The sequence below is a fragment of the Fulmarus glacialis genome, unplaced genomic scaffold (genome assembly GCF_000690835.1).
Source record: "Fulmarus glacialis isolate BGI_N327 unplaced genomic scaffold, ASM69083v1 scaffold41996, whole genome shotgun sequence".
In the NCBI taxonomy this organism is placed as follows: domain Eukaryota; kingdom Metazoa; phylum Chordata; class Aves; order Procellariiformes; family Procellariidae; genus Fulmarus; species Fulmarus glacialis.
In genome coordinates this window covers 21,505-32,630 of record NW_009216994.1, presented here as the reverse complement: position 1 = coordinate 32,630, position 11,126 = coordinate 21,505, and the positions used below count along the sequence as shown (strand labels likewise).

The following is an 11,126-nucleotide window of genomic DNA, read 5'->3' as shown; positions in this document are numbered from 1 at the left end:
GGAGTTCTGTCGAGACCTGGATTACATCTAGCTACAGAAGTGGTGAAGGATTTATCATCACAAGTCAAGTATTTTGGCCAAAGATCTGACTTCAAAAAGGGTAAAAAGAGGGACATTAAGGCACAGTATTGTTTGTTTGTTTGTTCAGTAAGGCACTGCTTCAGTATCTTTGAAATTCAGAAAGCATTTTGCATTTTCATCCCTGTATAGTTTTATGCATAAAGAGCCAGGGGAAAACGGGGGAGAAAGCAGAAATCAAGTACAGTGAAGAAAATTCTTACAGCTTCTGCTCTACGGCCTTAGTGACACAGTTTAAAGTGTCTTTCAAACCCCAAAGCCAGCTTACAGATGTGTAACTGCTTGGATTCAGAACTTAGTGCTAATGCCCAGGCTGCATTCAGTCAAATATGTAATTGTGTTTAATGTATGCCTCTATAAAACCCACACATAAGACATCCTGAAAGAAAGCCTAACCCTCTGTCTTTTTTTTTCCCCCGCTTCTGCAGGAAACTATGCCCCAGACGCCAATATTTTCCAGCATGCTTGGTTCCAGTTGTAGTGGACAAGTGCAGCCAGATATGGGAGAGAGGTGTGTGGACCCTGTTTATCAGGATGGGAACCTTGTTTCTGGGTCACTGGAGGCCTTGATAGAGCGCCTGGTGCCCACCATGGACTATTATCCAGATGTAAGTAGACACTGAAGGATTTTTTTCTTCCCATGGTTTCCCTGCATTAGTATCTAGATTGGTGTTTCCTCAAGAAATTCTACCTCCATCTGATTCAAGATTAAGATGTAAGCTAAGATGCATTTATTTTGCTTGCAATATTCTTTCACTAAAGATGTTGCTCAATGGGGATACTCTCCTTTCTGTTTTTAAATGAGAACACTTGTTAGACAGATAAAGCCGTGTTGAACCCAAATGGGTGCCTTAAGAACCAATTAAAAGCAGCATTAGCCACAGAATTTTCAATCCTTTAAGCTGCTTTAGCTCTAATACGGCCAAGATTAACTACTAACCAGCTCCTACCTAAGGAAGCAGACCTGAAATCAGCTCTAGTATTTTTTTCCTTATTTTTCTATACATCTCCTAGTTAGGCCATCGGAAAAAAACAAAAATAGATTTTAATTAAAATGCTCTCTTTCTCAAGACATTTTAATGGGCCAGCACTGTAATAATGTGTGTTCCTGAGCCTGAAAATGATTTTGCAGCTGATTAAACATCCTCAGTGCAGTCCCCTGAAGTAAATACTACTTACAACTCCAGGGCATGCAGTAAGATTCTGAACCTAGGATATTATTCAGAGATCACTTTATCACTTAAAATGACCTCTTGTACCCATTAATGAACGATGTTATTTAAACAAGTTGCCGAAGATCAGAGAGGCTATATAGCATATATTCCATTTGAGCTCTGAAAAAGTGGCAGCTATGGCAGAAGCATCCCAGCTCTTTGTAAAGACTAACAAGGGGGCGGGAAATTGCAATCACTGTTGAACTTAATGCTTGCGGTAGTGGGGTAGTGCTGCATCTTGTATGTTTCTCAGTCTGATTCACATAGAACTTTTTCCCATGGTTTCACTTCAGTCACAATAAAGTCCCTCCAAGCTCCCATGTATACACTACCCATCTTCACAATTGCCATGCACAAAAAAGGGACTCCCCTTTTTTTTTCAGTGGGTATAAGCAGCAGAATTGCCAGCAATTACCAGTGGAAGAGTAAAAAAAGCAAAACCAGGATGTTTTAATATTCCAGTTCAAAAGTAATCCTAAACCTTACATTTAAATATGGCTAACAAACAATTGCAATACCTTTGACAGATGCTGACTTAGTACCAAGTCCTTTATAAGACACAGAGGGATAACCATTGTTAGATATTAAATTTCTGCTCCCTGCCCCGAAATACATACTGCAGAATAGATGCAGAAGAAAGCAGCAGGTAGAGCTGGTATGGTATACCAGTGGAATAGCTTGAGGCTGCTGTAGTTAAGCCTTCCAAGGGGTCAGTTCCTTGTTTTTTGTGTAATACTAGAGTATAGTTACTTGCTGCTTGGATTTCTAGAACATAGCTAAGTTTAAGTAGCTGCTAATGCACATCCCTTATTGTAACTTGTAACATAAGATCTATTTATAACACAGCTACTCTGAAAATGGTTCCATAAAGTGAGCATTACTGAAGGGGTCTGCAGCTTATATTTTGGAATGCTGCTAGTTTCCATGGTGCTATCCCATAACCCGTGCATGGGAGCACTGCAAACCAAGCAGTCACGGACCCCACCCTGGGAGGCTGCAGTTTAAATAGACAGTAAGCTGACAGCTGAGAGAGATACAACAGAACCAATCAAGGGAACTCCAGGGAGAGAGATGGAAAACAGCATTAAACCAAATTCATCTCCTATACAGCAGAACACATTCTTCTGGTTAAATCAGATCACCCGATTTAGCTGAAAGGATTAATTATAAAATGAGTAGATAAATAAGCCTTGAACAACATAAAGAAGGAGCTGCATTTGAGTCATCTTCAAATCCAAGTTTTCTATTTCAGTTCAGTTACATGTTTATACTTAATTTCATGCTCATTTCTATTTTTAGGGAAGTTGCCACAGGGTTAGAGTGATAGCCGTTTACATTGATATCCTGTCAGAAGAGTAGCCTGTATGTTCAAGAGAAAGATATAAAACACCTCTCAGTCTCATGTCTCTGGTTACACATGCTAAGAAAGGCAGCAAGGCATCACCAATTATTTCGCACTAAGAGAAGCAATTGGTAACCTTAGCAGAGATTACCTTAGTTTCACAGTGACATATCTGTAAATTGCAGTACTCATCCAAATTTTTGGATTAGTACATCTGAGCACAATGCTTAGAAGGCATTCCCGCCTCTGTGGACATTAAGCTAAAGATCACAGTAACCTTCCAGACCGAAAAAAAAAAAAAAGGAGGTGGGGGAGAAAGCAACCACAGTATCTTTCTGTGCTGGTTACAGAGGCAAAACAAAAATCTATTTGCCATGTTGGCAGAACACGAGACAGGCAAGGGCGGATGGGAAAGATAAGGGCCTACATTTGTGTCCTGCTTTTTTGAGGCTTGTTTGTGTACAGGGACTTGTTCAGCACATAGAAAAAATGTATGCTCATGAGACAGAGAAGTTCGGGAGGTTAGGAATGGAATGTACCAGTCTGTAACCCTTGTGCCCAAGCAAGAAAATGTTTCAAGAAAATATTTCACAAACAAGAAGTTCCAGAATGAGCAGTGAGCGCACAAAGAAAATTCCGCCCCTCTTCCCCCCCGCCTCGAGAAGACATCAGTGCATTCTTCGGTCAGAGAGTAACAATTCCTTCTTTAGTCTTGTGCGCTTGCGTTCTCTCCTTTTTTTTTTTTTTTTTAAATATAATTCAGCTCATCTCTTAGCAACAACTTTAGGCACTAAAGGAATCTGGCTTCTTATTCTCTTGTAAAGCACAAGCCCCTTTTGTGTCAGCTTATGTTGCTCCAAGCACAGACAGGATTTTTTTTTTTTCCCCCTCTCCTCCCAAATACCTGTCACTTTTGTAGGATAGATGGAGCTTAACTTTCAATCTCATAGCTTATGGAAGCATTTTTTAATCATTCTTTGTCAAACCAGCTAGCTTCATAGCTAAATTTCCTTCTCCAAATCACCTTCTTCATGATTAAGGGACTGCCTATGAGAGAGTGTAGTTTTTACACTGTTATAACATTTAGCCTATATGTGTATAGTAGCACAGGTGCAACAAATCACAGAAATCCTTGATCTAGATAAGGCATATGACATTAGTATGAAATATTTCCTATCCAAGACAACTGTGTTCCTAACCCCTGAGACCTACCGCTAAGCTGAAATGTATGGCTTAGTTCAGCCTGAATTTTCTTTATTGGATAGGGATTGGCTATTAGCAGGGAGGCAGGAAGATGGGGGTCAATACTGCTGTCAGACCTATCATTTTTAATTTGGTTCTTAATTGCAATTACCCCTTGTCAATGCCAGCATAAGCAATAAAAGTATCAACCCCCCCCCCAATTAGATACCAATGTATTGTAAACCAGCATATCTTGATTGACCAAAATGGGACAATTTTGTTTTCCAAAGTACTGAACCTAGTCACAGTTAAGTGACTTAAAAAATGGAATAAAAATACAGCAGATAGGTTCCGGTTTAGAAACTAGCTGTTTCTAAAACCTAGTAGTCCAGTGCTGTCTAGAAAAGCATTGCATGTGTCTGATACAGACATTACTGATTACAGAGAGACATCAGCAAGCCTAAAATGGAATGTACGCACTTTTATGGTCATTATATTCCTGCATCTTGCCAGTTCGGCACTTTTTTGAACATCATGTAAAACATTATCAAAGAGACCAAATAAAAGCACAGGTCATCTGGGTCACACTTTTCTTGCAGTATAACAATAGGGAAATGATACTCTGAGTGGGCGTTTCTCAGAGTCACTCTGGATGAACAGTGTCCCACATCACACAAACTTCCACCAAGGAGACCAACGCTAGAATTAGTACGAGAAGCAAAATTACATCTTTCCTTAAAAGAATGCGTTCCAGCTTATCAGAGCGAAGGCCACTGGGAGGGCAGCGTGGCTTAAGTTGTGGTTCCCTGCTACTTACACGTAAAGGCATCTTTTCAGACAGGCTTCTAAACTCCCAAAACAAAAACATGGGGAAGGGATGAAAGTATCAAAGTCCATAATTTTTTTTTTTTTATTCCCCATCTCTCTCAAATGCAAAAGAGGGTAAAAGTGAGGGCTGGTTCATGTTTCCAGAAAAAAAATTTTCACACAACCCAGTGACAGCTGACACACCCAACAGCTAAATTGCTTCCCCAGATAATCCAGACTCACAGTTTTTCAGGGACAACACTGATAGAAATGAACACAGAAGTTGGCTACAAAAAAATAACAGAGGATAACCAGGCATAGTTTAAAACACAAACAAGAAAAAACCCAACCCCAAAACCCCCCAAAAAATCTCACAACCCAACACTATTCTTTCTTATGCTTTCAATCTGAATGGGGAGTGTATCAGTTTAGGGATCTTTCTCAGATACATAAGAATAAAAGGTCTGATATGTTGTCCCATAACACAATCAAGTCCCCTTTTATGAATCAGGTCAGCTCTTCAGCCCTCACCACATATACTACTATAGATTTTTATAAAGCTTCTCCAAAGCTGACACAATGTCATCAACTGTTTCCAGATGCAGGCATAAAAGCTACATTAATTTGTAAAAGAAAATCAATAAACTTCAATTTTTTTGTCATTGTAAATGTAAAAATAAATTCTGAAGTTCTGGAGAGAGCATAAACAAAATACCAAACAGAAGCCCAGTTTCTTAACTTTTCCCAATGTACACTTGTGTGGGATGTTTGCAACCGTGCCATCAAGAAGGGAGGCCATGCTGCTAGTGTCCTATCACTGCCCTGGCCACCTGCTCCAAGTCACTGAGAGCCCAGTTGTTAGGTGGCCCCAGCTGTCCATCTTCTGTAGGCATCAGTGGAAGCACCTGACCCTTGCTTGACAGGAATCAAGCACCTGACCCAAAGTGTCCATCCAGTTAACCCTTCTCCTCTTCTCTTCCTCTATAGACAAGGCAAAGACTACGGATTAACTCCAGTTTTGATTGTACAGAATTAGTGCTATTCCTAATTTAGTACACGAACCCCAGTGCTAATAAGATCTTCAAATCAGAATGAGCATTTTAAATGCCTCTACTGTATCACACTCCACTTTGTTCTTTCATTAGCTTCCTCCACAAGCTCAGGACAGAGTTGGACGTTTAATAGATACGTGCTTAATCTATTATATTGTTCACTCACTCCCAAAACACTGTGACTTTTTAGTTAATTTTATTTGGGGGGGGAAGCCCACCACCAAAAAAACCAAACGAACAAAACTCCAAACCATTCCTTTTTCTCCTTCTGATATTTGGAGGGGTTTAGCGCTGAATTTATATTATAGGGCACACTGAGTATTAAAGAAGTGGAAACATTTTTCATTAATAGCACATTTTATTGCTGTTAGAGAGAGAAACCCCATAGTCTTTTTGGAGTCCTAAAGATACCATTATTGTTTAGCTACAAGCGTGTTTTTAGAGACTGTAAGCAGCAGAATTCAGTAGCTAATAGTAGAGATGCCATATTTTAGACAACTGGTCTTAAGTTTTTAGATGTCTGAATTTACTGACCCAGTCTAACGTGGTATATGCGCACATTGACTATTTATATGCACGCCTGGCTGTGGCCTGCCAAATCACATTTCTAAAAACAGAGTACAAAGTAGCAGTACACACTGCAAACATAACAAAGGTTAATTGAAATCCATTGTCAAGGAGATCCCCTACAATTTCCTAACTCCAGATCGTGTCAAAAAGCCTAAAGGAAAAACAGAAGTGCTTATGAGATGCTACTGTCATTACTGGGGCAATTACATTCAAATACAGAAACCAAGTTTCCAACACTGAAGCAAGACTAGGGCATGAAGGCATTCTCACTTCAACTGTCCAGAGTATGATTCTGAATACAATGCATTACAACTTTTTAAAATACAAATGGAGAGGCTATTTCTAAGAGAGATAATAATTGTTGGCATTTATTAGCAGTGTTCCTACTCAAAAGAGTCTGAAACAGACCCCAAATAAGTAAAGTCAAGCTTAAAACTAAATTATTGTCATATGGCCACAATCTAAGCTAAAGCTTGTGTCAGTGATTGTGGGGAAAAAGGAACGAAAAAAAACCATACATGAAGAAATTACAGCTGTGGTTTGGAATACATACGAAGCAGTTTTCTGCAGCTCAATGAAAAACAATCACAATTAAAGAAACAAAGCAGCAGAAATAGTGGTGTTCAGGAGGCATAACACCCTACATTGGACATATTTCATTTGTCTTTTTGGTGAGCGATGACTAGTTAGGCATATTAGGTTTGGCATTTTAAAAGGGAAATAATTTGGGAATCTGAAAACACCACAGTTAACAGCCTTGAAGCCTACAGCATTTCCTTTCAACAGAGCTAGAAAAGACCACCACGTCTCTGGAGAAAAGAAAAATTATAAGAAGTTTAAATGAAGGAAAGTTACATTTGTGGTTTATGGAATAGTTTTTCCAAGGAAGACAGATTCTTTTTGCTAGTTATTCAACTTGGTTTTTTTTTTTCTCTCTGCTTCCACAGAGGACTTACATCTTTACTTTCCTATTGAGCTCAAGAGTCTTCATTCACCCACACGAGCTCCTGGCTAAAGTGGGGCAGATCTGCCTTAAACAGAAGCAGCAGCTAGAAACGGGGACTGAGGCAGAAAAGGTAAATGAACCATTATGTCCTTCAGTTAGCTGTGCTACTGTCATTTATTTCCCACTCTGTCCTTCTCATTGTAAAGCTAATTAGATTGATAAAGAATAAATTGAAATTGTAATTGCCGTGTGTTACTGGATGCACTTTTATTTGGGTTTTTTTCCCCTCGAAGCACTGTTGCTTCTTTGCTAGCTGCAAACATAGGTTATGTGCTACCTTACAAGTCAGACACAGTGGCTGGAAATAAAACCTTGCTCACGAGCTACAGGTCAGTGCCGTGCACTGGAGCAATGTGTATCTTCCATGGAACCTGCCCAGCAAGTCGCTTTGCGCTTTTGGGCTTTCACCAAGTTAGGTCTTTCTTGAGTCTGATTCCCCTTTCTCCAGTCACCCTCACCATCCTATTAGAATTGAGTGCTCTGCTGTAGGTTATTGGTGGGGTGTTTTAAGTTGTTGTAACAGTAAATCAGAAAACTACCTCTCATGAAAATTAAGGGATGCACTACTTAAAATGGTAGCTTGTGCTGACACATGTGACTATGCAGTTTTACTACAACTGATTAAACCAAACTGGATCAGTTTACATGCACTTAAATCCATCTGAGTCTCACCATTATGGGAAGTGGGTATTGAAGGGCTTTTGACTGAAATGGAAGTACCAGAATAGTCCAAACTGGGATGCAAATAAGAGTGACAGAAACAAGGATGAAATCAGCAAGTATTCAAAGACCTAAATTGTTCAAATCCTGGGCATGTTTTGGATCCATTTGTCTATGGTGAGAAATTACATGCTCACATTCCTAATCTTCAGCATGTTGATAGTCCCATTTTGTTTTCTTCTTGTTGTATCAGGACTCTGAGTGGAGAGCACAAAAGGCAACCCTGTGGTTTGGCAATACAGAGTTTTTGACAGTAATACTGACCTAAGGGCTTCTTTCTCCCTTACTATTCCTGGGTGCAGCCTCATATTATGTCACAAAAATTAGTCCACAGAAAAAACTAACCACTTGGTGCAAAATGACTTTCATCCAGGTCAGTCCCCTGATCTACTTGCCAAATAGCTATGTAACTCGTCATGTAGGTGCTGGGGAATTCAAGGGGTTGGGGAAAGAAGGTGCAAGAACCACTGCATCCAGCTTTGTACGTAGAGGTGATAACCATTCCCATTGCCACTGCCAAACTAGTTCATGACTGAGCAACCTCAAACTGATGCTCTGTAAATTGTAGTCATTTCTCAGCAACATGTAACTAAACAACAGAGGTAGGAACTTCTAAGAGATGCTGGGACCATCTGAAACATGAAATGAATAGAGCTGATGAGACATATGAAGAGAAAGACTGCTGTCAGTAGCTAGTGTCAAAATACATATGTGAAATACTTGGATTTAAAAATAATGGGATATAAGATGAAACTTTTGTGAGTAACAATACACTTAGGAGATTTTAAAACAAAAACAGTATCTGGGGACTAAATCACCTGGCTGTTTAAAGATATTAGTTGTAAAGTAGTAGCATTCTGGCTTTTCAGCAGATGTGTTAAAAAAAAAATCATGGCTTCCACCTTGAAATGAAATAGCATTACATCTTAACAACAGGATGTAAAATAGAGCAGCTCATATTCCAAACACCCACACTCTTACACCTTCTGCTGACAATTTGGAAATGGGTCTACAGGAAAACCAACAAACAGCAGGGTAACAATAAAACATGAGTGTTTGGGAGGCTGCTTTAATTTACATGCTTTGCTGGCTGCTTTTCCTACTATGCCCTTGATCCCTTCCTACTGCCTAATATAAACTGTAATTTCTTCCTGCCCACTGAAAAGAAAATTCTTGGAAAACACTACATAAACTTCTGACATCCCTCTCAAATGACTGCTTTACTGTCCTCTACTGCAAGCACCTGTATGTTTTACAGAAGAATTTGGCCTCTAGCATTTGCAAACATTTGTTTTTCTATCTGGCAACAAATAAAAGCTCATTTCACATGCAGCATAGAAATTCTCGACTCAAGGCACTCTACCTATTCACAGTCATAACCCATTAAGGTATCATCAGCTACCAGCACCTTCTAATTAAGTGGCTCCATAGCAGGAAATAGCTGGCAAAAGTAGTTAAAGCAGCTCTGATCATTTCTGATAAAAGATTTGCATAAACAAAGGAGAAGCTGGCTGACTTGTTGCCTAGATAGCGTGTGAGCTGAAAAAGTGGCCAGGAGCCAGGTTTTGAGGTTATGCACCACAATACTTATCATTCCTTTGTTTTTGACATCACTGGCTAGCCAAAGAGTCCTATAGAAAACAACCCAGAGAAAAGTGGATTAAAAAGAAAAACACTTTGGGATGTCTTGGAGCACGCTTAGAGTCCTTTTGGCCACTCATAAAAGGGAAGGATTTCACAGTTTAAGACATCAATTATAATATACAAGTCAGTAGTTAAGCTTGACCATAAAGGATAAAATTTAACTCTCCATAAGTGCATTAGAGATCGAAAAGACCCAAACAAGACTGTCACAGAAAAAAGCACTTGTATAGTATTATTCAGTGGAAAAACCTGTTGTTAAAACTGTGGTGCATTTTTCTGCAGCTTGAGGGTATTTTTTAAATAAAAAGTTAAAGTAGTAAGAAATAAAAAGAAAAAGTAGAAGTTAGTTTCCATTGAGCTTGTCTTGCCTGTCTTGGAATACTTAAGTACCTTCAAAAATTATGATTTCCCTCGGTTTTTGTTGCCAGTAAGTTCTCCTTTTTAAAACCAAAAATCAAAACAATACTCATAATTGGGTCATTGTCATTAAACCTCCCTTTCCTACAAGCACAGTACTGCTATTGCCTTCCTTTCTAACTGGTAGTTGTTTCTCAGTGCTGTCTGTCTTGTCTCATGCAGAACAGAGCTGATCCACAATACTTAAATTAACAGAAGTTTCTTCCTTCTCAAAGAAATATTTATGGGAGTCTTCCCATAGACTCTGTGTCAGGCCTGCCAAGTGGAGGCTCACATCTGGAGTAGGAATACAGAAAAAGTAGGCTGGTAGGTTTATTGCAACCATGATAAAAAGGAAAATGCGTGCTGCTACCCTCGTATCTCTGTGATTTCTTTCTAGGTTATCACAAATTATGTGCATCAAGCCTGTCACGCTGCTTTGGGTTTCAGAATACACATGAAACAGGAATCTCATATTTTGCTATATTGATGTTTATATTGTTGCTCTCAGAAAGCATGCCTTATTTTCATGATCATTAAAAGCGTCTGATAAAACATTTAGCTTTTTTACACCTGAAGAGTGGTTACATGAAGAGTAATATGGTTTGCAGGTTGTCTTGCAACAGATGCCTAACTTTCCATCATGAAGGAAGCAAACCCTAGCAACTCATGAGTAGATACATGAGATGGGAAGTCAGTGTTCATATAGAGATGCTTCCCATGGCCTAAGGAAGGATTTTGGAACCTTTCTGCCCCCATCCCTCCTCTTTCAGTTTCAAAAGTTAAAAAGAAAGGATAGTCAGGATAATTAATACCAAAAAAAACCAGTTCTGTAGCAGCTTTTGGTAAACAAAAGTGGAGTAGGCACATACCTGTTAATTTTAATTGAATGGAAGCACACTGGCTGGCTAATTAATTCTCTATCACCACCTACAGATTATTCTTTTAATAATGTCAGGCTCCATGCATTTCCTAGCAAAGAAGTATAAATAGTCTTTTCCCCAAGGCAGACAGCAATGGGAGTTTGGAGGACAGACAACTCTAATCTGGAACTCTGCCCCACACTGTTTAGAAATACCTTCAAGCTGGGCTCCACGGGAGTGGCATTGGCAGAG

General features: G+C 39.3%; 1 protein-coding gene across 2 annotated transcripts in view; it reads left to right on the top strand.

The window, feature by feature from the left end:
- Positions 1-509: 509 nt before the first annotated feature.
- Positions 510-11,126, top strand: part of RASGEF1A (RasGEF domain family, member 1A) — a 22,688-nt gene continuing 12,071 nt past the window's right edge. Inside the window, exons 1-2 of one of the 2 annotated variants that reach the window (XM_009579498.1) lie at positions 510-686; positions 7,193-7,321. In XM_009579498.1, the coding sequence (XP_009577793.1) occupies positions 513-686; positions 7,193-7,321 (303 nt within the window). In that variant the 5' untranslated portion in view covers positions 510-512. The remainder of the gene's footprint in view (positions 687-7,192; positions 7,322-11,126) is intronic. The other variant, XM_009579499.1, reaches the window with a different exon arrangement.